Genomic DNA, 27,295 nt, shown 5'->3' with positions numbered 1-27,295 from the left:
AGAAAAGGAGGAATTTGCATTCTGGAATTTATGTGCTTATTTTTGGAGGGGGTAGAGCAGGGAGGCTGCATTTGGTAGGAAAGGCCCTCTTTTTCTAACATTCCCTCTCTTTATTCTCATGCTCCCTACCCGAGTTCAGTCTTAGAGGATAACCTAAAATCTTGTAGGGAGTTTTGGGAGCTGATAATATAGACAGATCTTGTTATCTTTTTCTGGGAGTTGACTCTGAATACAACTAGCTATTGGTGAATTATCTCCTGGCATGGGGATTAGGGAGAGATTAAATCCACATAGTTTCGTCAAACCTGATATTGACGAGGAGTATAGGGATTGCCAGTTGTTACACAGCAAACCATTCACCAATGATGCTAATAAGAGCCAAATGGACTGGATTCAGTTTAGTCTCATCTTTCCATCCCTGGTGATGCTATTGGATAGGCAAAAATGGCCAAAAGATTTGTAGGAGGACAGATTTGATTGAAAATTGAGCATTATTTATTTGGCCTCGGGAAGAATTACATATACATTATGTCTCATTTCTTTTTCATAAAACAGAGCTTAGGGTTTTGGAGCAATTTTAGGATCAGAGGAGGAAGTTGGTTGTGCTTTGGCTGGGATATTAGACTTGATTTCTGTTGATAACTGTACCAAGTTTGTGTTAGAAACAAAGAACACCTGAGTCTTGTGTGCAGAATTTTGTGTATGTGCATTTATTGAAATAATTTTTCTAAAAAAGGAAGAAAATATCTTAAGTGGTTTTGATGACTTTTTCAAAATATTTATTCTGGCAAATGTGATTTTATTTAAATCAGAGTTTATTTTATAGAATAGCAACTTTATTTTTTATTTAACAGATTTTTGAGCTATTAATAAAAGAGTCTTTCTGCAGTGATCTACTCTAATGTATGTTAAAATTTTTAAAGAAACCCATTCTACCCTGCACTGCTTCTTTTTTGCCAGTTTCTGCCAACACAATAGATTTTGAGTAGCTTTACTTACATGGCTTATATTGCAAAAGCAATCACTGTATTTTATGTGTGTGTGTGTGTGACAATGTTTCACTTTTGTTGCTCAGGGTGGAGTGCAGTGGCATGATCTCGGCTCACTGCAACCTCTGCCTCCCGGGTTCAAGCAGTTCTCCTGCCTCAGCCTCCCGAGTAGCTGGGATTACAGGCGTCCGCCACCATGCCCGGCTAATTTTTTATATTTTTAGTAGAAGCGGGGTTTCACCATATTGACCAGGCTGGTCTTGAACTCCTGACCTCAGGTGATCCACCTGCCTTGGCCTCCCAAAGTGCTGGGATTACAGGCATGAGCCACCATGCCCGGCCTAGCAATCACTGTATTTGAATGTTGTTTTACAAACCATAATACTTCTTTATTCTAATAAAGTTTATTGGTTTCTCTGGGTTTTGGTGGCTGCTTTCTTAGGGATTACTTTTATCTAAAAGTCACTTCATTTTTATAAATATGGAGACTGAGATCCTGAGAGGTAGAGTGACTGAACTCAGGTCCTACAGTTCTAGCTAATTTTGTTGTATGTGTCCTTAACGTCCATGTAGTGCAGGTGCTGTCAGGTAGAATTCATTTTAAGTAAGATTCTCTTTAGACTCCATTCAGAGGGACTTAGTGAAGTTTTCTGTTAGGCTAATGCATCTTGGTGATGTACCTCTCAGCAACAGAGCTCAAGAACAGAGAGGCACTCCACTGGGGGGAATTATATATGTGAATCTTTCTATATTTCTACAAGTCAAGGAAGCCTAGGTATGTATTAGTTTGGTGCATAAGTAATTGTGGGTTTTACCATTATGGCAAAAAAGTAATGGCACAACCCACAAATTACTTATGCATCAATTTAATAAAAGGACTAGAGCTATTTTCTTTATGTTGTAAATTTGGGTTTAAATAGCATTGCTGTCAAGAAAAGTTTAGGAGGGACTTTTGAGAGCACCTATTCTAGACTACTATGCTCATTTTACAGAGGATAAAATCAAAGTCCCAACATGTGAGGTGACTTACCCAGGTTCAGGTTGATAATTTCTGTCACAAGCAAGCTTTGACAGCAGATTGCCTGGATTTAAATCTCCACTTTGCAAGTTATTGGCTTTGTAATCATGAACAAATTATATAAACCTGCTGGTTCTCAATTTCTTCACCTGTAAAGTGGGAATAATATTAGTTTTTTGCCTTGTATGAGTTAAAATGTGAAACTAAATATAAAGTGCGTAGCACAGTGCCTGGCACATAGTAAAGTATCCCATAAACGTAGGGTTATGATTATTCTTATTGTAATGGTGACAATAGGCTTTGCATGATCTTGTCATAATATGGATTACTAATTTTTTTTTTTTTTTTTTTTTTTTGAGACAGTGTCTCACCCTGTCACCCAGGCTGGAGTGCAGTATGTTATGTTGGCTCACTGCAGCCTCCACCTCCCGGGTTCAAGTGATTCTCCTGCCTCAGCTTCCCAAGTAGCTGGAATTACAGGTGCCCGCCACCACGCCTGGCTAATTTTTGTATTTTTAGTAGAGATGGAATTTCGCCCTATTAGTCAGGCTGGTCTTGAACTCCTGACCTCAAGTGATCTGCCTGCCTTGGCCTACCAAAGTGAATTGCCGATTTTTCATACAGTGCATTCTAAATATCCCCAAACTTCAGTGTAATGCCATTTGTTCTTTTTTCCTGTCTGATGGTACCTTCATGATCAGAGCCTTTGACCATCGTAGTAATGTGAGGATCCAGCATTTACCTATGGGCCAGGCCCTGTGCCAAGCACTTTACATATAGTTTCTCACTGGAACTCCTTTGAGATAGGAACTCCTTTGACATAGGGGGACTATTGTCATCCTTGCTTATTTTTTTGTGTTGTTTTTGTTTTTTGGGGGGATGGAGTCATGCTCTGTCGCCCAGATTGGAATGCAGTGGTGTGATCTCGGCTCACTGCAAACTCTGCCTCCCCGGTTCAAGAGATTCTCCTGCCTCAGCCTCGTGAGTAGCTGGGATTACAGGTGCGTGCTACCATGCCCAGCTAATTTTTATATTTTTAGCAGAGACGAGGTTTCACCATATTGGTCAGGCTGGTCTTGAACTCTTGACCTCATGATCTGCCACCTCGGCCTCCCAAAGTGCTGGGATTACAGGCATGAGCCACTGTGCCCGGCCTATTATCCTTGTTATATTGACAAATAAATTGAGATTCAGTGCGTTTACACTGTTTGCTTAAGATCACAGCCAGTAATTGGCAAAGTTGCCTCCAGAGCCCATGGCTCCTACTCCCTTGACTATTCTACCTCTAGGACATCGCTTAATAGTGCAGTGTAGATGTAAGAAGCTGGACTGAATCTGTACTTGCCCCTATTAGATACCCTGGAAGTTGTGTTTTTAAAATATTTTGTATTTGTAGAAATGCAGAAAGAAAAAAATACAGTGACTGTAAATATGCCACCATGAAGATTCACCGGTTATAATTTTTTCTGTTTTTTACTTTACATATTTTACTTTATATATTTTTTAATATTATGAAATCAAAATCCCAAAATAGGAAGTGACTTACCCAGGTTCTGGTTGATAATTTGTCACAGAAGCAGGCTTTAGCAGCACATTGCCTGGATTCAAATTTAATTTGGAAAAAAAATTCAAATTATTCCGTGCTTTCTGTCTGTATCTCTGCCTTTATCCTTCTCCTTTTTTTTTTTTTTTTTCTGAGACAAAGTCTCACTCTGTTCCCCAAGCTGGAGTACAGTGGTATGATCTTGGCTTACTGCAACCTCGATCTCTGGGTTCAAGCGATTCTCCTGCCTCAGCCTCCCAAGTAGCTGGGACTACAGGCACGTGCCACCATGCCTGGCTGATTTTTGTATTTTTAATAGAGACGGGGTTTCACTATGTTGGCCATGCTGGTCCTGGACTCCTGACTTTGGATCTGCCCGCATCTGCCTCCCAAAGTGCTGGGATTACCGGCATGAGCCACCGCACCCTGCGTATCCCTCTCCTTTTCCTTCTATTCCCAAGTTAAAGGTGATTGCAGGGAGTTTTATATTTTATGACATGTCTAGGTAATTATAACTTAGTATTAATTTTGCTGGTGGGTTATCAATAACTGAGGAAGAAGTTTCTTACATGAATTCATGGGAATACAAATGATATTAAAAACAAATATGCCTACTCATAATAAATTTTTAGGAAATACCAATATTTTTCAAGTAGTTTGTGTTCCTTTTCCTTTTTTTTTTTTTCAAGTAGTTTGTGTTCTGTCCATTTCCTTTTTTTTTTTTTTAAAGACAGAATCTGTCGCCCAAGCTGGAGTGCAGTGGCATGATCTTGGCTCACTGCAACCTCTGCCTTCCCTGTTCAAGCAATTCTCATTCCTCAACCTCCCTAGTAGCTGGGATTACAGGTGTGCACCACCATGCCCCACTAGTTTTTGTATTTTTAGTAGAGACAGGGTGACGGGGTTTCACCATGTTGGCCAGGCTAGTTCTGAACTCCTGACCTCGAGTTCTCTGCCAGCCTGGGCCTCCCAAAGTGCTGAGATTAGAGGTGTGAGCCACTGCATCTGGCCCGCACTTTCTTTTTTTTAAGACCATCTTTTCAGGAGGTAATATAAATTGTCTTGTTTGTGCCTGCTTTTGAATAAGGATGTATGACCTAGATTTAAGACTTTTCTCTAGTTGGTTTCTTAACTACTATTTCAATGCAAAACCACTTTAAGGTCTACTCATCCCCACAAACTGTTTCAGAACCTGTTATGACATGGTTGATATGAATGCCAGCAAAACCACATTATCTATTTTCTATTTAAAAGAGGGATTGGTTAGGAAATATTAGGTTTTTGTGCTACTAGAAATGTTAATATAAAACTATATACTTCAAAATTGCATGTTGAAAAGTGGTTAGCTTTGTTTAAACTCTTTATGACCTCGTCGTGAGTTAGTACAAAAGAACCCTCTTAGAAATGTAATTTAGATATCCTCTGACAAAGAAACAAATTTCTACTTACATAGCTTTCTCTATTGGTGAGCCAATTTGATGTATTTTTTTTTTTTTTGAGATGGAGTTTCCCACTGTCACCCAGGCTGGAATGCAATGGCATGGTCTCTGCTCATTGCAACCTCTGCCTCCCGGGTTCAAGCGATTCTCCTGCCTCAGCTTCCCGAGTAGCTGGGATTACAGGCGCCTGCCACCATGCCCGGCTAATTTTTTGTATTTTTGGTAGAGACGGGGTTTCACTATGTTGGCCAGGCTGGTCTTGAACTCCTGACCTTGTGATCCACCTGCCTCAGCCTTCCAAAGTGCTGGGATTACAGGTGTGAGCCACCATGTCTGGCCCAATTTGATGTATTTCAAGGGCTGTATAAGGTGTAATGCCATTCAGTTGGAACTGGTTTTCATTGCTAAGTTGATTTTTTATAGTGTTTTGATCTGCAGGTATCAAAAGATTATGCTTTGTTGCTCAGGCACGGTGGCTCACGCCTGTAATCCCAGCACTTTGGGAGGCCGAGGTGGGTGTATCACCTGAGGTCAGGAGTTCGAGACCAACCTGGCCAACATGGTGAAACCCTGTCTCCACTAAAAAACTACAAATATTAGCTGGGTGTGGTGGTGGGTGCCTGTAATCCCAGCTACTCGGGAGGTTGAGGCAGGAAAATTGCTTGAGCCTGGGAGCTGGAGGTTGCAGTGAGCTGAGATCATGCTATTGCCCTCCAGCCTGGATGACAAGAGTGAAACTCCCTCTCAAAAAAAAAAAAAAAAAAAAATTATGCTTTGTTTACTGCAATATGAAAAGTTTGAGGCCGGGTGTGGTGGCTCACACCTATAATTCCAGCACTTTGGGAGGCTGAGGCGGATGGATCACCTGAGGTCAGGAGTTCGAGACCAGCCTGGCCAACCTGGTGAAACCCTGTCTCTACTAAAAATACAAAAATTAGCTGGGCGTGGTGGCGGGCTCTTGTAATTGCAGCTACTTGGGAGGCTGAGGCAGGAGAATCACTTGAACCCGGGAGGCGAAGGTTGCAGTGAGCCGAGATCGCGCCATTGCACTCCAGCCTGGGTGACAGAGCAAGACTCTGTCTTAAAAAAAAAAAAAAGAAAAAGAAAAGAAAAGTTTGATTAAGCTGTGTGGGTTTTACTGAGGAAAGAGAATTAGATGGAGGGGAGCATACAGTAGTGGACAACCCATGAAACTTGGAGTAAGGAAGACATTGGTTAAAGCCTTGGCTCTGTCACTAGTGATGAGGTCAAGTCACTTATCCAGTGATTCTTTTTCTTAGTCTGCGAAAATGGAGGGAAGGAGTGGGAGAGAGAGAGTGGACAGAAGGGAAAAGGAGGAGGTGGGAGGGGAGAGGGAGCCTAGCTTCAGGGTTTGGTTTGTGAGAGAATGTGTACAAAGTGTTCTGAAAATTATATACTGTTAGAGGAATACTGTTGTGGCTTTTGGATGCCTGCCTAACTTCTGTAATTGTAGTCAGAATTAGAGTTTAAAAGAGGAAATATTGTTGATATTCAGTAGTCCAAAGTTAAACACTAGCTGATGGCATGTAGTGGAGGGGGCTAGAAGGAGGCATGGAAGAACATCAAAAGGCACTTTGTATATTAGGGTGACTGCCTGTTCTAGAAAGCTAGTCATGGTGGTCTGAAGACTAGGGAGTATATATAGACATGTCACACTAATGGTGGAGATGTGTGACTATCTCCTTGTGCTTATGGCTGACTCACCAATGTAAGTGTAAGGGTTTTCCTGGATCCGTGAACATTTTAATTGGTGATGGGAGAAATGCTTAAACTCTTAATTTTCTGACTGCTATAAGGGTTGGGTTGATTTTGTTGGTTCTAATTTGAATCAAAGGTCTAATTTGAATCTCCTTACCACCATTTCCCTGTAGGCCATGCCTGACTCTCTTTAGGGGCCAGTGTGGTTGTCAGAGTTAGAATTCAGGATGGAGCCTCAAGTTTTGATCTTGAGAGTTGAGGTAATATAGCCATAACTTATAGGAGGCTTTCCTGGGAAGGTTGCTGTACTTGCAGTAGAAACCAGCTTCACAAGGAATTTTCTACAGCTGGTCCTTATACCTTGTTGGGTAGCTGCTCCTGTGAGGGTTCAAATGCTGCATTTCACCTATTATACTTCAGTTCTGCTACATTTAGTTTTCACACCCTTTAGTGTTCTTTGTGGTGCTGGGCATTTAAACTTCTTAATGTGAAACCATTCTAATATTTGCATTTTGTGAACTTGAAATAGGAAAGTACTAGTGAATTAAAGTACTACAGTAACTTAGCATCTTGGAATAAAGCCTACTTTTCTCTCCTAAGAAGCACTATTATATAATTCTCAGAAATAATAAATATTATTATATAAATGCTTGTTGGCAGGCCTCAGAGGAGAGAAACAGAAATGGGCACAAAACAGCCTTTATATTATTTGAAGTGATCATAGAATTAATACACACAAAGGGAAGGAAACATTGTGTACTGATTATGTATGCATAGGACTATTGTGTGGCCAAATAGCTTCATTCCTCAAGCATTCAAACTCATTTCAAGGTCAAGATCAAAAACAAGTAACTCCCTGTCTGCAGTAACTCAGTGCAACTAATTAAATGGTCAATGCCATGAAATAAATCAGTGCCTGGAAGTGCCTGACACTTAGTAGGTATTCATTAAATGAATGAATGAACATTTAAACCAAGTTATAATTTTGTCCTTTATCTTTACATGTGGTATATTTAACATTTTTGTGACGGATTCTCCATTCTAGTATTTCTTTTTTTTTTTTTTAGACGGAGTTTCGCTCTTGTTGGCTAGGCTGGAGTGCAATGGTGCGATCTCGGCTCACCGCAACCTCCACCTCCTGGGTTCAAGCAATTCTCCTGCCTCAGCCTCCCAAGTAGCTGGGATTATAGGCATGCGCCACCATGCCCTGCTAATTTTGTATTATTTTAGTAGAGATGGGGTTTCTCCATGTTGGTCAGACTGGTCCCGACCTCTCGACCTCAGGTGATCCCCCTGCCTTGGCCTTCCAAAGTGTTGGGATTATAGGCGTGAGCCACCGCGCCTGGCCCGTTCTAGTATTTCTATACAAGATATCTATAGAATATGGAAACACAGGTGAATGTACATAATATTATAAAGGACATCTTCAATTTGTAAAAATATAAAATATTATGTTCCCCAGACTTTATGGACACCCCATAGTTCTGGCCTGTGACTTCATATGTGTAGATTTGGTATGCCAAGAAGTAAGCAGAGTTCTTGCTTTGACATAAAAGGTTTATGACAGCCAATAAATGGGAACACTAGCTTATATCTTAAGAGTTAGATTTTTCTTTATTGCTTCATCATTGATCAACTCATTCTTTTGGAGTTAATATATCTTGTTAATGGTGATTTGGTTTGTTTTTGACTTGTCATGTCGAGTTATTAACAATAGAACTGACTAGAATGAGAGTCAGGATAATTTTGACAATAACACTTAGAAATATTAAGGAGAAGGCTGGGTGTGGCTGCTGAAGACTGTATTTGTAGCACTTTGTGGGGCCAAGGTGGGAGGATTGCTTGAGCCCAGGTGTTCGAAACCAGCTTGGGCAACATAGTGAGACCCTGTCTCTATAAAAAAATAAAAAGTTTTTTAAAATTAGCTGGGCCTGATGTCATATGCTTGTAGTTCAAGCTACTCAGGAGGCTGAGGCAGGAGGATTGCTTGAGCCCAGGAGTTTGAGGTTATAGTGAGCCATGATTGTGCCACTGCATTCCAGCCTAGGTGACAGAGTGAGATCCTGTCTCTAAAAAAATTAAAATATTTTTTAAAAAATTGGCTGGGTGAGGTGGCTTACGCCTGTAATACCAGCACTTTGGGAGGCCAAGGTGGGCGGATCACGAGGTCAGGAGTTCAAGACCAGCCTGACCAACATGATGAAACCCCGTTTCTACTAAAAATACAAAAATTAGCCAGGTGTGGTGGCATGCATCTGTAATCCCAGCTACTCAGGAGGCTGAGGCAGGAGAATTGCTTGAACCCAGGAGGTGGAGGTTGCAGTGAGCCGAGATTGCACCACTGCACTCCAGCCTGGGCGACAGAGCGAGCCACTGTCTCAAAAAAAAAAAAAAAAAAAAAAAAAAAAAAATATATATATATATATATATATATATATATATATGAGGGAATTTTCTGGTTTGTTTGACAAAGAACAGGTTATATAGTACGCCCATTCAGGTAGTCATTAATTCCAGGCATGTGAGATTAGAAAGCAGAGATATAAAAGGCAAATAATTTTCTACCTTAAAGATGTGGTAGGGTTTTTGAGGGCTGATTAGGGATGGGAGGGAGTATTTCAGAGGAAACATCTTAGTGATCTGACAATCGAACCCCCTACTCAAACTCCAGGAGTCCTAGTTCTTAGGTCTCAGATAAGCAGCAACTAAAGGAGACAAGAGGTAAATGTATCTAGAAGCACCTCTCTTTTGCAATCTGGAGTGGAAAATTTATTTTCGTTTTTTGGACCAGAGAAATATAACCTAGATAAGCAGAGAATTAAAAATAGTGAAAACCAGTAGAGTTTATGAGTTTATGGAGGAAAGGCTGAGAGATAATGTTTGGATCATTTATTATAAATCTGTTTCTGTGTTCGCATTTGATTTTATGGGTAGACTGTTCAACTCTTTGCCACATCATTATTTAAAGCAATTATAGGCTAGGTGCAGTGGCTCAAGCATGTAATCTCAGCACTTTGGGAGGCCAAGGTGGGCAGATCACCTGAGGTCAGGAGTTTGAGACCAGGCTGGCAAACATGGTGAGACCCTGTCTCTACTAAAAATACAAAAAATTAGCCAGGTGTGGTGGTGCAGGTCTGTAATCCCAGCTACTCAGAGGCTGAGGCAGGAGAATAGCTTGAATCCTGGAGGCGGAGGTTGCAGTGAGCTAAGATTGCCCCACTGTATCCAGCCTGGGCGACATAGTGAGATTTCATCTCAAAAAAAGAAAAAAATAAAATAAGTAAATAAAGATGTTGTAACCAGTAGTAGAATCCTGAGGTCAGATAAACAGTTAAGAAGGTTGGCATTAGGTAGTATTTTTGTTACCCATATAACTATTAAGGAATTCCCTGATCAAAGGGATGGGATTTACATTGTTAAGTTTCTTTTGGCACCTGTGTTCAAAATCATAATCCATGTGCTCCAGCTTTTGGGTGTTGTATTATTTTGATGTCCTCCTCTAAACAGATACTACTAACACAAATATAGGGGACCAGAATGCCAGCACTGGCATCATACTTTCCACATAAATTATTTTATGTAATCCTTACACATTCTTGTGAATTAGGGATTATTGTCCTATTTGAGACTCAGAGAATATTACCTAACTGGAAGTAAGAACTCTCCTCCGCTCTCCCTACCTCAGACCACAGAGGTAACCAAGAGGGGAGTGCAGTCTCCCTGACCTTTTGTTTTGGAATCTCACAAACACACAACGCTCTAGAGGAGGGGCCTATTAGTTTTCATTTTATAAAAATAGGACAAAGTGCCCATACTGTGCAACAACCTTGCTTTTCAGATGAACAAAGTATTATTTCTGCTTCCTTTCTGTGCATATACCATATACAGATTTTGACAAAATTGGGGCTTAGTCAGGAGGCGCTGCAGTTCTGAAGGGGGAGGGGATGGACATCTGGGTTCGCTCCCCCCTCCCTGTTCCCTCCATCCCTTCCCCTCCTTCCAGGCCCCCACCCCCACAGGCCCCTTCTCCCAGCTCCTGGCCCCTCCTGCAGGTCTCCTCCCTGAGCCCCCACTCTGCCCAGGTCAGCCCTGCTCTCTCTTGCCCCTCCCTCAATATGCCTTTGATGTTCTGTTCTTTCCCCACATCTTCCCTAATTCCTCTTATGCTACATTGTCTTATAGTATTCATCACTCTCTGTAATGAGCTGGTTTATTTTGTTTTGTTCTTCCACAGTAGAATGTAGGCTCCACAAGGGCAAGGACCTTTTCACTGAAGTGTCTCCAGGGGCTGTGATAGTACCAGGGATATTTTGGGCACATGGTAAATATTTTTTGAGTGTGTTTATGATCTACATTTACAAATGACTGATTAGGCATTTATTGGTCATTTACATGTAGCTACCAGTGTGAGTAATTAAAACATTTAGCTGGTTTCTACCAGGTGTAAGGCTGATAGGAATTAAAGTTGAACCATACATTTCCCGTTTTAGGACAACTCCCTGACAAACATGTATTAAAATATAGAATGATAAGGTCTAAAACAAGAGTGTGTTGTGTGCAACAAAGAAGAGTTTGTACTTGAATCAGACAAAGGAATGATTAAATTTGTGCGTGGTTGGGAAGCCTCTAGGAAAGTCTTCAATAGTTTAAGATATTTTCGGAGTTTTTCTGATTTTGAAAGTAATACCTGTTAACTATTTAAAACTTGAGAGGGAAAAAACACAGATAAAAAACCCCAGTTGTCTGTAATTATTATTATTATTTTTTGAGATGGAGCCTCGCTCCGTTGCCCAGGCTGGAGTGCATTGGTGCAATCTCGGCTCACTGCAACCTCCGCCTCCTGGGTTCAAGCAATTCTCCTGCCTCAGACTCCTGAGTAGCTTGGATTACAGGTGCTTGCCACCACGCCTGGCTAATTTTTGTATTTTCAGTAGGGGTTGGATTTCACCATGTAGGTCAGGCTGGTCTCCAACTCCTGACCTGGTGATCTGCCTGCCTCGGCCTCCCAAAATGCTGGGATTACAGGCGTGAGCCAGTGCACCCGGCCAATTGCCCATGATTCTATTAATCAGATTCAAATACTCTTAATGTTTTGGTATATTTTCTGTTAATTATTTCTTTTTTGTGTCTGTGTAATGTAATTGACATAGTGGAGATCATTCTGTTTATGCAGTTTTACAGTTTTATAGCCATATTTTTAACATTTTATATAATTTATAAACATTTTGATGATTGCATAATATTCCATTATGGGAATCCATTATAACAAAATGTTAATCCATTATACAAAATGTTTTCATATTTGGGGGATTTAGATAGATTGTTTTGTTGTTTTTTTTGTTTTGTTTTGTTTCATTTGAGATGGAGTCTTGCATTGTTGCCCAGGCTGGACTCCAACTGGGTTCAAGAGATCCTCCCACCTCAGCCTTTCAAGTAGCTGGGACTATAAGCATGTGCTACCATACTCAGCTGTTTTCAGTTTTTGAATATTGAACATGATGCTGTCATGAACATCTTTGGGCATCATAATACTTTATTTAGAGGTGAGTGGGCAGAGTTTGACAGGCAGATCAGAAAATGGGGTAGGAGGCTGGGCACGGTGGCTCACGCCTGTAATCCCAGCACTTTGGGAGGCTGAGGTGGGCAGATCACGAGGTCAAGAGATTGAGGCCATCCTGGCCAACATTGTGCAACCCCATCTCTACTAAAAATACAAAAATTAGCTGGGTGTGGTGGCACACACCTGTAGTCCCAGCTACTCAGGAGGGTGAGGCGGGAGAATTGCTTGAACTCGGGAGGTGGAGGTTGCAGTGAGCCGAGATTGCATCATTGCATTCCAGCCTGGCGACAGAGTGTGACTCCACCTCAAAAAATAAAAAAAAAAGAAAGAAAATGGGGTAGGGTTCATTTTTTAAAATTTATATATAATATGTAAATTATTAAATATATAAAAAAATATATATTTTTACATTTATATAAATATAAAGTTATATATATATAGTTTTTTTTTTTAGAAGTCAGGTGGTCTTGCTCTGTCACTCAGGCCAGAGCGCAGTAGCATGATCATAGCTCACTGCAACCTGAGACCCCTGGACTCAAGAGATCCTCCTGCCTCAGCCTTCCTGGTAGCTAGGACTACAGGCGCATACCACCATGCCCAGCTAATTTTTAGATTTTTTGTAGAGACAGGATCTTGAACTCCTGGGCTCAAGCAATCCTTTCACCTCAGCCTCGCAAAGTGCTGGGATTACAGGCATGAGCCACCATGCTCAGCCAGGGTTGTTGTTGTTGTTGTTGTTGTTGTTTTTTCAGCAGAGGGACTAGGTTGTGTACAGGCAAGAAACAACATGGTGTGCTGAGAGAGCAAGAGATTTAGGGTAGGGGTTAGGCAAGGGAGAGATGAGGCTGGAGAAGTAGATAGGTGCCACCAGATCACAAAGAGTATTCTAGCATTCTGTGTCTTCAGCTTTCTCAAGTGAGGAACATTGAAGGATTTTTAAGCTGAGAAACATAGCTATTGTAAGGCTTTTTTAAGTTGGTGAGTGAAGTGATCACATTTTTGTTTCAGAATGATTACTCTAGGATATCTTTGTCAGGAACCAAACTCGGGAAACCAGTTAACATGGGAGAACCTAAAGTGATTAAAAGGAAGGGACAGATTTAAGCAACAATCAGGGGCACGGTGGCTCACGCCTGTAATCCCAGCACTTTGGGAGGCTGTGGTGGGTGGAACACTTGAGGTCAGGAATTTGAGACCAGCTTGGCCAACATGGTGAAACCCCATCTCTACTAAAAATACAAAATTAGGCTAGGCGTGGTGGTTTACACCTGTAATCCCAGCACTTTGGGAGGCCAAGGTGGACGGATCACAAGGTCAGGAGTTGGAGACCAGCCTGGCCAAAGAGACCAACCTAGCCAACATGGTGAAACCCTGTCTCTACTAAAAATACAAAAATTAGCCGGGTGTGGTGGCAGGCGCCTGTAATCCCAGCTACTCAGGAGGCTGAGGCAGGAGAATTGCTTGAATCCGGGAGTTGGAGGTTGCAGTGAGCCGAGATCACATCATTGCACTCCAGCCTGGGCGAGAGAGTGAGACTCTGACTCAAAAAAAAAAAAAAAAAAAAAAAATTACAAAAATTAGCCAGGCGTGGTGACAGGTGCCTGTAATCCCAGCTGCTTGAGGGGCTGAGGCAGGAGAATAGCTTGAACCCAGAAGGCGGAGGTTGCGGTGATCCGAGATTGTGCCATTGCACTCCAGCCTGCGTGACAGCGAGACTCTGTCTCAAAAAAAAAAAAAAAAAAAAAAAAAAAAAAGAAATAATTAGGAGGTCACCTGGAAGGACTTGGTGATTACTTGCATGTAGGAAATAAAGGAGAAGGAGGAGTCTAGAATGACTGCCAGGTTTTTGGTTTAGGCAGCTGGGGAAAATCATTTAGAGGTGGAAATGGTTAATAGTGGCAGATTAGAATTTTCATGACTCATAAATCAGGTGGGTTTTAGAGTGGAGGAATTTTAGAAAGGAAAGCCATATGTTGGGTATATTTGAACAAGTGATTTGACATTTCTTACCCACCCATGCTTTTGTGTGATTCTTAATGTGTGGAAAGGAAAACCTTATTAGGATAGATTACTTTGTGGACTACTTATTAGAACACTACATCTTAGAGAAGGAACAACTACCATTCTAAGTCAAGAGCTTTTTCTGACTCTAGCCGGATTTTCCTAAATTGTACCCTGAGAATTAGAGGATGTGTTAGATGATTAGTCATGTTGTTTGTGGGTTATAGCCTGGCATTGCAAAAGACAATAAGGAATTCCTAACCAATTAATCATGTGGGAGGATTATATGCAATAAAAGAAATGAAACCTGCCATCCTTTTAAGTTGAATAAAATCACTGATAAATCAGTGCATGTTGTTATATTAGCCAGTCTGAGATATCATTAATAAGGTCTTAGCAAAGTTGAAATTAGACCTTATGGAATTTAGTTCTGCTGTTCTAAAACAAGGCATAGTTTTCTAAATGGGTGTAAAGGTGATGAAATGCTTTGCAGCTTGGGGTGTGTAGAGTCATAGGTTGATGAGCTTTGAGGCAGAGGTGGGTAAAAGGGTACAGGAGCCATCAGAACTGCATTTTATGTCTCCATTTGTATTTCCAGGGAGAGAAGTGAGCTGTAACATTCATTAAATTTTCAAAGGGGTCCATAACTTAAAAATGGTTAAGAATTACAGATACAGAGTAAAAGCACTGCTACATGGCACCCAACAACATGGCACCCAATGCAAAGTTTTAAGATTTTAAAACATAGACATCTCTTAAAATTTCTCTTTTTCCCTCTTCAGAGCTGAGAGAATCCCTGCTGAACTTTGATAACGTTTTGAATAAATGAAACCTGATTGCTGTTGTATCTAGCTTTTTCTAAATTCAAATCTAGCAAATTCAAATTGCTTTTCATCAAATAATTTTTTGGCATTCATTTCATTGGTTTGCATATATTTAAGTCACATAATTACAATAATACTGACATTAAAAAGGTTTAGAACTGAGTGCAGTGGCTCATACCTGTAATCCCAGCACTTTGGGAAGCTGAGGTGGGTGGATTGCTTGAACTCAGTAGTTCGAGACCAGCCTGGGCAACATAAGAAGGATCCCATCTCTATGAAAAATTTAAAAAAAAAAAAGAGGTTTGGAGACAAACCTTTACCATCTCTAGGTAAGCTTGTAATTCATCTGTTGGACAGAAATTTATGGTCTTATTGGTCACGGCTGTTGAATGTGCTGTGGATATTTTTTATAGGGAAGATAAAACGCAGAGGTTAATCTGGAAAGTCAGATAAGTGAACGTCTTCGATGGGGTAATTTATAAATAATAGAAATTTTAATACTTCTCACAATTATAGAGGCTAGAAAGTCCAAGATAAAGGCACTAGCTGATTCATTGTCTGGTAAAGGCTCGTTCTCTGCTTCATGAATGATGCCTCTTTCTGTGTCCTCACATGGCAGAAGGGGCAAACACACACCCTTCAATCAATGTCTCTCTCTCTCTCTCCCTCTTTTAAGAGATGGGGTCTCATTGTACTGCCCAGTCTGGACTTGAACTCCTGGGCTCAAGCTATCCTCCTGCCTCAGCCTTCTGTGTAGCTGGGACTACAAGCCTCTCTTTCTTATAAAAGCTCTAACCCCATTAATGAGGGCAGAGCCTCCATGACTTAATTACTTCCTCGAAGGCCCCACGTCTTAATACTATCACAATGGGGAGTAAATTTCAACATGTGCATTTTGGGGGTATACCACATTCAGACCACAGCAGCAAAGCTTCAGCTGTAGTAGATGCTTATTATATATTTGAATAAATAAATGAATTTGAGAGTTTTTTTTTTTTTTTTGAGATGGAGTCTTGCTCTGTTGTCCAGGCTGGAGTGCACTGGCGTGATCTCGTCTCACTGCAGGCTTTGCCTCCTGGGCTCAAGAGATTCTCCTGTCTCAGCCTCCCGAGTAGCTGGGATTACAGGCACCTGCCACCATGCCCAGCTATTTTTTGTATTTTTAGTACAGATGGGGTTTCATCATATTGTCCAGGGTGGTCTCGAACTCCTGACCTCAAGTGATCCACCTGCCATGGCCTCCCAAAATGCTGGGATTACAGGCACGAGTCACCACACCTGGCCTGAAAGTTTTGATTCAAGAGTGAGATGTTGTTACATTTCTGGTACAGGAGTTATAACTCAGAAATATTAACTTGTCAGGTATTGCTGTTTGTTCAAATGACCTCCTCTCTTTAGGGGAACATTTCTACTCTCTGCATTCACTTATTTGGTGGTGTTATGACCTTAGGTCTGTTCCTACTATTGTAACCTAATGAAAGGAGTGGAAAGTAGAGCTGGGGAAAGGAGTAGGAGTTGGTGATTTATGGAGCAGAGGGGCATCTGTGAGAGCCCTAGTTCCTGGGTCTCACTGGTAGACCTTCAACTCAGAGAAGCATGCTAGACTTGTAGATTATGTAGGGTTTTTTGTGTCTTTGTTTAGCTTTGTAACCAATTATCTACTACTTACAGGCTAGAATGGAAACCTAACCATCATCTGTTACTTTGTTTCTATTGGTAAACAGCCAGTTTAACAAAAGAGCATTTCGGAATGCAATTTGTTTAAGATGTTTAACATCAAGGCCTGGTAAGAACAATTGACTAGACTTTTGCCAGCTCTAAACTCTTTTTCAGCATGATGGTCTATGTATATGTAAATGAAAACAAAAGGATCCTGTCTTGTTTACTTGTTTTGGAAGGAAGTTGTTTTTTTTTTTAACATGGCAGTTTAAGGTGTAGGTTTACCAGGTACTTCACTGCCATAGTGCTCATTCAAAAGGAAAAAAAGTTATCTGGGTGGGATGGGGGTGGGGTGGGGAAGGCTTTACTATTAATGCCATCTATGGAATGGCATTATCAAAATAGTTGAATCTAGTTAAAAATCGTTGGCTCTTATGCTGCAGAAACACAATCTAAATAATTTCAATGATTTTACAATGCTGATGAAACATTATTTTGAATATTTACCAAATTAAACTTTGTGTTAATTTTAGACAGAACAAAGACAGACTAATTGTGCTAATACTTCAGGTGGTTACAAACTAAGACTTTTAGTGAATGGAAAGTTTTAAATTTTACTTTCATACGCATTACAAATTTAACATTTTAGAAGATTTGGGGCTGGGTGGGAGATTGGTTTTTTTTTTTTTTTTTTTTGAGACGGAATCTTTATTGCCCAGTCTGGAGTGCAGTGGCCCAATCTCCGCTCACTGCAACCTCCACCTCCTGGGTTCAAACATTTCTGGCTCAGCCTCTGGAGTAGCTGGGATGACAGGCATGCGCCACCACACTTGGCTAATTTTTGTATTTTTAGCAGAGATGGGGTTTTGCCACATTGGCCAGGCTGGTATTGAACTCCTGACCTCAGGTGATCTGCCCACTTCAGCCTCCCAAAGTGTTGGGATTACAGGCGTGAGCCACCATGCCCGGCCTGGAGATTGACTTTTATCATATTTTGATCTAGAATTTCTCAACATTTCAAAGATATGAGCTCATCAGAAGGTAATAAAATTATTTAGTTAACATTTTAGAGCTTACTGCCTGTTTTCTGCTTATTTGCCAGTGTAGATGATTCATTTTACCCATTAACTCTGGTGTGATCTAGAATATGAAATGTTATTCCAGAGTAGCTATTTTAAGGTAGGTGAATCATGCAGGTATAACACAAGGTTTTCATTTTAAAATGTAACGGGATATCTGATATTCTGCATTAGGCTGAGATTCGTTATATGTGAAAAGTAGAAAACAACTTTTAGGAAATTATAGCTTAAGGTCAAAAATTCAAGGCCTGTGGTTAGGATTAAAGGCAGAAAAATCTCTTGATAGTGAATTTATTCCTTCACATTGTGAGGTATAATGGAAGGTTGAAGCATACAAGGGGGTTGAGGTGACATATTCTGTTAGTGGGACATAAATAATAGAGAATGTATTGAATACTGAGACATCAAAGGACACTGAAAGACAGTGAAGATTTCAGCAAAGAGGAAAAAGCTGGGTAAAAGGATGCTTCAGCTTTTGTTACAATAATTAAATATTTTAAAGGGCAGCCATTTTATACAGTCCAAGAAGTTAAGCAATTGCCCATTTTATATTCCAGTTTTATTCAAGCAAGCCATAGGCAAGCAAGCTGATATTAGGAATTTATATTAAGAATTTTCTTCTAGGGGTGTCATAAGCAAGTTCAAAACTGAATCTTTTAATCTCTTGGGGCATGATCATAATATTCATGATGCCCCAAAGACACTTCATGTTTGTTCTAAACCATCAAAGAAAGTGTGTTCAACATAATTTGCATTGCACATATTATTAATAATCTGGACTGATGGCTTTTTACAGTAGTCAGTATTGTAAAAAGATATATAGAAAAGTTATGCACTATAGGTCTATGTTCACCTGAGCCTTAGGAAGTCGAGGCTGCAGCGAGCTGTGATCATACCACTGCGCTCCAGTCTGGGTGGCAGATTGAGACCCTGTCTGAAAAGAAAAAAAAAAAAAGAAAAGGTGGGGAAGTGGAACTGCTGTGAGGTCAGGACCTGGAGTGAATGAGAGCATCTCTTCATGCTATAGAGCACCCTATGACAATCTCTATTGTTCTTACTCTATAGGATTCACAAAAGGTCTTTGTTCGACAGTTTATGTTGGCCTACTGTGGGTAGTTCACTTGTGGGTAGGCTGGAGAACAGGATCTATGCTTGTAATGGTTTTCATTAAAACACAGACCCATGTCTCAATTTTTAATATACCTAGGCATACACATATGCACATATATCCATGCATCCTGTAAGATTGAGTAGGAGACATTTTCAATTGGCCATGTAATGGCAAAGTCGTATCAGTGATCTAAAAGTCAAAATTTCTCTTTGATTTTGTTTTTGGTGTTTGTTTGTTTGTTTGTTTGTTTTGAGATGGAGTCTTGCTCTATAGCCCAGGCTGGAGTGCAGTGGAGCGATCTCAGCTCACTGCAACCTCCACCTCCCAGGTTCAAGCGATTCTCCTGCCTTAGCTTCCCAAGTAGCTGGGATTACAGGTGTGTGCCGCCACTCTGGGCTGATTTTTGTATTTTTAGTAGAGACGAGGTTTCACCATGTTGGTCAGGCTGGTCTCAAACTCCTGACCTCGTGATCTGCCCACCTCGGCCTCCCAAAGTGCTGGGATTACAGGTGTGAACCACTGTGCCCGGCCTTGTTGTTGTTTTTTGAGATAGGGTCTCACTCTTTTAACCAGGCTGCAGTGTACTGATATGTAATCACAGCTCACTGAAGCCTTGACTTCTTGGGATCAGGCGATCCTCCCACCTCAGCCTCCTGTGTAGCTAGGACCACAGGTGTGGACCATCATGCCCAGATAATTTTTTGTATTTTTTGTAGAAACGGGGTTTTGCCATGTTGGCCAGGCTGGTCTTGAACTCCTGGGCTCAAGCTGTTTTACTGCCTCAGTTTCACAAAGTCCTGGAATTACAGGCCCAACCTCTTTGATTTTCAAATACTGTTTTGTCAGTGGTCATTTATAATTGTTTGTTGTTAAAATGAATTTATTTTATTTTTTTATTATTTTTTTGAGGCACAGTTTTGCGCTTGTTGCCCAGGCTGGAGTGCAATGGCATGATCTCGGCTCACCGCAACCTGTGCCTCCCAGGTTCAAGTGATTCTCCCGCCTCAGCCTCCTGAGTAGCTGGGATTACAGGCATGAGCCACCATGCCCAGCTAATTTTTGTATTTTTAGTAGAGACGGGGTTCCTCCATGTTGGTTATGCTGGTCTCGAACTCCCGACCTCAGGTGATCCACCCACCTTGGCCTCCCAAAGTGCTGGGATTACAGGCATGAGCCACCACGTCCAGCTTGTTAATATGAATTTAATTTGATTTCTTGAGTACTCATTGATGGTAGAGACTTGAAAAGCATGCTGGGAGTCAAAGTTGCAGAATTTATTGTGAATCATCATATTGATAAATCAATTAAATATGTTAAATTTAGATGCCACCATAGTGGTTTATATCAGTGCATGGCTCTCAAGTTGGGAATTTTATTCTGTGCATATGTGTGTGTATATATATATATATATATATATATATAATTTTTTTTTTTTTTGAGGCAGAGTCTCGCTGTGTCACCAGGCTGGAGTGCAGTGGCATGATCTTGGCTCACTGCAACCTCCGCCTCCCAGGTTCAAGTGATTCTCTTGCCTCAGCCTCCCGAATAGCTCGGACTACAAGCGCATGCCACTATGCCCAGCCAATTTTTTTTTTTTTTTTTTTTTTTTAGTCTTAGCATTTACTTTCTCCACCCTACATTCTTGGAACAGCCTTTAGTTCTACAGGAAATGGCACTGATGGACAGAAGACTAGCATTACCTTCATGAAAGGGCTGTTAGAGCTGCCTGGGAAGAAGGCGTGCCTTGGGGAACTGGGAAGATGCCGTCAGTGTGGGTGGGCAGGAGGACAGCCAGTCGTCCTGCCGTCAGCCCAGTAGCTTCCAGCGGCAGGTGCCCAGGTGCTACCGGAGCCCCTCATAGGGGTAGGGGCAGGGACTGCACCTCCTCCAGGCACTCGTCGTAAGCCTCCTGGTACTCCTCGTGGGGCTTGACCATTATCACACAGGTGGGGCGCTTGGAGCCTGCGGCTGCACCCAGGTCCGTCTTAGAGGGGATATAGACATAGGGCAGATTTCGGTCCTCACACCTAACTGGGAGATGGCCATATACCTCAATGGGCAGTGTGTCTCCTGCCAAAACCATGATCCCTTTTTCTCCTTTGTTGACAAATTTCTGAACCTCTTTCACCCCGCGCCGAATCTGCTTCTGCTTCACCGCTTTCTTGATGCATTTGTAGAGCTTCCGCGTGAGGCGGCGAGAAGCCAGGGGCTGCGCGATGGGGTTCTGGTTGACCAGCAGCTCCTGGTAGGTGCGCTCCCCGGAACACACCTCCGCCTGAGCCTCGGGCCCTTCGGGATCTGCCTTTATTTGGGTCATCGCAGCGGCCGCCGAAACCTAGTCCCAGGGAGGCTGGGCAGCCAAATTTTATGTTTTTAGTAGAGATGGGTTTTCACCATGTTGGCCAGTATGATCTTGATCTCTTGACCTTGTGATCCGTGCTCCTCGGCCTCCCAAAGTGCTGGGATTACAGGCGTGAGCCACTGCACCCAGCCATCAAAATATATATATTTTTAAATGATTTTAATTCTGATGTTCTAGTTCAGGTTTCATAGGATTTAGAGAGTATCTGGTATCTTCGCTTATTAAAAAAAAAAAGATCAGCTGGGCGCAGTGGCTCAGGCCTGTAATCCCAACACTTTGGGAGGCCGAGGCAGGTGGATCATGAGGTCAGGAGATGGAGACCATCCTGGCCAACATGGTGAAAACCTGTCTCTGCTAAAAATACAAAAATTAGCTGCATGTGGTAGCACGCACCTGTAGTTCCAGCCTACTCGGGAGGCTGAGGCAAGAGAATCGCTTGAACCTGGGAGGTGGAGGTTGCAGTGAGCCGAGATCGTGCCACTACACTCCAGCCTGCTGACAGAGTGAGACTTGTTCTCAAAAAAAAAAAAAAAAAAAAAAGCCAGGCGCCATGGCTCATGCCTGTAATTCCAGCACTTTGGGAGACCGAGGCAGACAGATCATGAGGTCAGGAGTTTGAGACCATCCTGGCCAACACAGTGAAACCCCATCTCTACTAAAAATACAGCTAATTAGCTGGGCGTAGTGGTGGGCGCCTGTAATCCCAGCTACTCAGGAGGCAGAGGCAGAAGAATCGCTTGAACCCGGGAGGTGGAGGTTGCAGTGAGTCGAGATCACACCACTGCACTGCAGCCTGGTGACAGAGTGAGACTCCGTCTAAAAAAAAAGCCAGGTGCAGTGACTCATGCCTGTAATCCCAGCACTTTGGGAGGCTGTGGTGGGCGGATCAGGAGATCAGGAGTTCAAGACCAGCCTGGCCAACATGGTGAAACCCCATATCTACTAAAAATGCAAAAAATTAGCTGGGTGTAGTGGTGGGCGCCTGTAATCCCAGCTACTTAGGAGGCAGAGGCAGGAGAATCGATTGAACCCAGGAGGTGGAAGTTGCAATGAGCTGAGATTGCACTACTGCACTCTAGCCCGGGCAACAGAGTGAGACTCCGTCTCAAAAAAAAAATAAAATAAAATCTTGGCTTGGCACTGTGGCTCACGTCCATGATGCCAGCACTTTGGGTGGCCAAGGTGAGTGGATCACTTGAGGTCAGGAGTTTGAGACTAGCCTGGCCAACATGGCAAAACCCCGTCTCCACTAAAAATACAAAAATTAGCTAGATGTGGTGGCATATGCCTGTAATTCCAGCTACTTGGGAGGCTGAGGCATGCGAATCACTTGAACCCAGGAAGCAGAGGCTGCAGTGAGCCAAGATTGCACCACTGCACTCTAGCTGGGTGACAGAGTGAGACTCTGTCTCAAAAAAAAGAAATAACAAAAAACTTTTACTGATGTTAGGAATGCTGGGAAAGTTGAAAAAAAAATTGTTAAAATAAATTTGAGCCAGGCATAGTGGCTCATGCATGTAATCCCAGCACTTTGAGAGGCCGAGGCGGGCGGATCACGTGAGGTCAGGAGTTTGAGACCAGCCTGGCCAATATGGTGAAACCTCATCTCTAGTAAAAATACAAAAAAAATTAGCCAGATGTCGTGGCGCATGCCTGTAATCCCAGCTACTTGGGGGACTGAGGAAGGAGAATCGCTTGAACCTGGGAGGCGGAGGTTACAGTGAGTTGAGATCATGCCACTGCACTCCAGCCTGCGGGACAGAGCGAGACTTCATCTTAAAAAAAAAAAAAATTGAGTGGTATCTTAGTTCATTTGTGTTGCTGTAACAAAAATACCACAGTTTGGGTAATTACAAAGAACAGAAATTTATTTCCTCACAGTTCTGGAGGCTGGGAAGTCCAAGATCAAAGGTGCCAGTGGGTTTGATGTCTGGTGAGGGCTCCTCTCTGCTTCCAAGATAGTGCCTTGTTGGTGCATTCTCCAAAGAGCATGCTGAGTCTTCACATGACAGAGGGATGGAAAGTCAAAAAGGGTCTAAGCTGGTTCCCTCTAACCCTTTTATAAGGCACTAATCCATGCATGAGGGTGGAGCCCTCATGACTTAATCACTTCCCAAAAGGCCCCCTACCTCTTAGTATCACCACAATGGAGATTAAGTTCAAGTCATGAATTTTGGGGGACATTCAGTCCATAGCAGGTGGGATGGGTGACTATTTGGTGGAAAATGAAAATGGTTGTGTGTTACTTGAGATTAATATGTGTGCAATGGTAAAAAGTTGAAAGTTGAGTCATATGTATGGTTTTCTGTTTGGTGATTTTGGGGATAAATTTGGCTTTTTAGAAGTATGGCTTATATTTCTGTAATTCTGGAGTTTAAATGTGACCATGAATTGCAGTCAAAATGGCAGGGTATAATTCACTTTGTGCTGGGGAGATTTGGTGGACTTCAACTAATTTGCCGTATTATAATTAGCTCTAGACTAGGAGATTTACCCTAGTTGTTGGGCTTTAACATAGTGTTCTACTGAGTCCTGAGACTGTTGGAAAAAGTAGTGGAGATGGCCATGTCTGTTTTGTGTTTCATTTAAAATCTGCTTTAAAGACCCAGTCAGGAGTTAAGTGTCAAATCATAAAAATAGTATAGGACATGTTTATAGCCTGTTCTTAAGATTCCAGCTTCAATGAAATTGATATATTATGCCTGTTGTTTCTACATTAATCTTATGTTCTCCTACTCTACCATTCCAGGAACCGAAATAAGGTAGATTGCTACAAGTATGGATTTTAATTTTGGTAATTTAAATCATTAGACAGAACAACTTATTTATAAATTACCCTTTTCAAACCGATCATCATTTCTGTTTGTTAAACTTAATGAATCGCCAACACAACTTATTTCACTTTACAATTCTTATTCATTGACTTTTGTTAAAGCCCCATGTAAACACCACTAGGGAAATCTGTTAATTATATAAAACTGAGTTTCCTAAACTTGCTGAGCAAGCACTACCTTGACAGAGCCTCAGGAGTATCTTAGAAGAAGGAGTGTCTTAGGATGGGAGAAGTTAGGGTACTTAATAAGGTTTTGGGGCCTGGGGTTACTCATAATGTGGTTTTAGGGCAGAAGTAAACAAGATTTGGGTGGGGATTGGTAAAATGTATAAACTGGCCTAGTTGCTGAAACTTCGGAATGCAGGAATTTAAGCAGAGTTACCATGAACTCTGTCTATAGCAGTGCTGTCCAAAGAAATAGACTGCAAGCTACATAGATCATTTTAAATTTTCTAGTAGCACATTTGAAAAGTAAAAAGAAACACGTGAAATTTTTAAAATTTTATTTATTTTTTGTAGAGATGGGGTCTTGCTATGTTGCCCAGGCTGGTCTGGAACTTCTGGCTTTAAGTGATCATCTCACCTTGGCCTCCCAAAGTGCTGGGATTATAGGTGTGAGCCACCATGCTTGGCTGAAATTAATTTTACTAATATATTTTATTTAACCTCTATATGTGAAATGTTATTTCAACACATGATCAATACAAAAATTATTAGTGAGATGTTCTACTTTTTTTTGTACTAAGTCTTTGAAATCCATTGGGTACTTTACAAATACAGCACATCTCAGTTTATTCTAGCGACATTTCAAGTGCTCAATAGCCACATGTGGTTAGTGGCTACTATATTGGACAATGAAGATATATTGTTTTAGGCTGGGCAAGGTGGCTCACACCTGTAATCCCAGCACTTTGGGAGACCGAGGTGAGTGGATCACCTGAGGTCAGGAGTTTGAGACCAGCCTGGCCAACATGGTGAAACCCCGTCTCTATTAAAAACACAAAAATTAGCTGGGCAGTGGTGAGTGCCTGTAATCCCAGCTACTTGGGAGGCTGAGGCAGGAGAATTGGTTGAACCTGGGAAGTGGAGGTTGCAGTGAGCCGAAGTTGCACCACTGTACTCCAGCCTGGGCAACAAGAGTGAAACTCCATCTCAAAAAAAAAAAAAAAAAAAAGGACTTAAACATATATGTTGGAGCTGGGCACGGTGGCTCCTGCCTATAATCCTGGCACTTTGGGAGGCCAAGGCGAGCACATCACTTGAGGTCAGGAGTTCAAAACCAGCCTGGCCAACATAGTGAAACCCCGTCTCTACTAAAAGTACAAAAAATAAAAATAAAAAATTAACCGGGAGTGGTGGTGGGTGCCTGTAATCCCAGCTTCTTGGAAGGCTGAGTCAGGAGAATTGCTTGAACCCTGGAGGTGGAGGTTGCAGTGAGTCGAGATGGCACCACTGCACTCCAGCCTGGGCAACAAAGTGAAACTCCGTCTCAGAAAAAGAAAAAGATATATTATCTTAGAACACATATGTTTGAGCTGGGCGCGGTGGCTCATGCCCGTAATTCTAGCACTTTGGGAGGCTGAGGTGGGCGGATCACTTGAGGTCAGGAGTTCAAAACCAGCCTAGCCAACATAGTGAAACCCAGTCTCTACTAAAAATACACACAAAAAAATTAACCTGGTGTAGTGGCGGGCTCCTATAATCCCAGCTACTTGGGAGGCTGAGGCAGAATTGCTTGAACCTGAGAGGCAGAGGTTGCAGTGAGCCGAGATCACGCCACTGCACGCCAGCCTGGGCAACAGAACATATATGATATATGTTTGAATGAGCTGTTGTTTAAAACAATTTGAGCTTAGATAGTTTGTGTTCCGTGTCATGATTTGGCACAGTTTATCTGTTCTGAGTCATAGTTTCTGTTTCTATGTGGTTTCTGTTTCATTTCTCACTTTCATGCATAAATCTGTGATCTTCCATTAGCATGCCGTTATTAATACACATATACAGAGATATAATCTATGATTTACAAAGACAATGTAAGAGTTTTCTTGGATACTTGATAAATTATCTACCAGACTAAGCCTTCACTTCCAGTAGGTATTGTTTCATCAAATTTTCTAAACAAAAATTGTCTAAAAGTGGCTGCATGCTTATATTGTTCCACCACTGTTTTTATTTTATGTGGTGCTTTCTTTATAGCTGACAAAAGCATTTTACATATATTCTCACTTATAAGATATTTCATGGTATTTTCTTTGAGCTTTCATGTTTATAGCTTTTATTTATTGATTTATTTTTTGAGATGGAGTCTCACTCTGTTGCCAAGGCTGGAGTGCAGTGATGTGATCTCAGCTCACTGCAACCTCTGCCTGTATTTGTATATGTACCAGGCTCAAGCGATTCTCCTGGCTCAAGCGATTCTCCTGCCTCAGCCTCCTGAGTCACAGTGGGATTACAGGCACGTGCCACCACGCCTGGCTAATTTTTGTATTTTTATACAGACTGGGTTTCATCATCTTGGCCAGGCTGGTCTCGAACTCCTGACCTCAAGTAATCCGCCCACCTTGGCCTCCCAAAGTGCTGGGATTACAGGCATGAGCCACCACGCCTGGCCATATTTATAGCTTTAAATGAAATTGTTTTTATTTAGTATAGATGTTATCAACACAATTATAACATTATTCAAATGAAGAGTAGTTTTTAAAGTCATCATATATTCATTGGAATTGAATTATACCCTCAGTTTTTCCAAGAGACTACAGATTGTTCAATAGTTTGTGTATTACCCCTTAAAGTGTGTATGTGTGTGTGTATGTTTATATTTTTCTTCCTTTCTTTTGGTTTCCAGCAACTTTCCTATCCTGCATTATTTCAAAATAATTGCTATTAATTTTTTATATACATTCAGTTCCACTTAGTTGAATGGAATATATTTGTCACTTTCCTTTTTCACAGTTTCATAGTTTGCTGCCTGTAAATCATGCCTGATTTTACTTTGGTTCATTATTACTCCTTCACGAAGACAGAATTGAGGTCCCTTCTGCTTCCATACCGTAGTTGATGACCACCTTCATTTGTATCTTTATAGCATCCAGGTAAGGTAGGCATTATTGTTATCCACATTTCTCAAATGAGGAAACTCATACACAGGGAGATTAAAT

General features: G+C 41.6%; 2 protein-coding genes across 16 annotated transcripts in view; one reads left to right on the top strand and one right to left on the bottom strand.

The window, feature by feature from the left end:
- The window catches only part of CPEB3 (cytoplasmic polyadenylation element binding protein 3), a 243,816-nt gene that overhangs the window by 53,725 nt on the left and 162,796 nt on the right, over positions 1 to 27,295 (top strand). The window contains exon 1 of one of the 15 annotated variants that reach the window (XM_055352484.2): positions 26,823 to 27,229. The exons of 13 other annotated variants lie outside the window; for them this stretch is intronic. The gene's annotated coding sequence lies outside the window, so the exon portion shown is untranslated. Of the gene's footprint in view, positions 1 to 26,822; positions 27,230 to 27,295 lie in introns of those variants that run through there. One more of the 15 variants, XM_055352483.2, reaches the window with a different exon arrangement.
- On the bottom strand, positions 20,517 to 21,287 carry LOC101133989 (H/ACA ribonucleoprotein complex subunit 2). Its single transcript, XM_031015068.3, has one exon. It carries the CDS (start codon positions 21,257 to 21,259, stop codon positions 20,798 to 20,800), a length of 462 nt encoding a protein of 153 aa, XP_030870928.3. The 5' UTR covers positions 21,260 to 21,287; the 3' UTR covers positions 20,517 to 20,797.

The sequence above is a fragment of the Gorilla gorilla genome, chromosome 8 (assembly GCF_029281585.2).
Source record: "Gorilla gorilla gorilla isolate KB3781 chromosome 8, NHGRI_mGorGor1-v2.1_pri, whole genome shotgun sequence".
Taxonomy (NCBI): Eukaryota; Metazoa; Chordata; class Mammalia; order Primates; family Hominidae; genus Gorilla; species Gorilla gorilla.
Note: the sequence above shows the minus strand (reverse complement) of the source record. Positions and strands in the feature narration are given on the sequence as shown.

Bases quoted from the DNA above. Each gene is read 5' to 3' on its own strand.
- LOC101133989 (XM_031015068.3), bottom strand. From the start codon at position 21,259: ATGACCCAAATAAAGGCAGATCCCGAAGGGCCCGAGGCTCAGGCGGAG.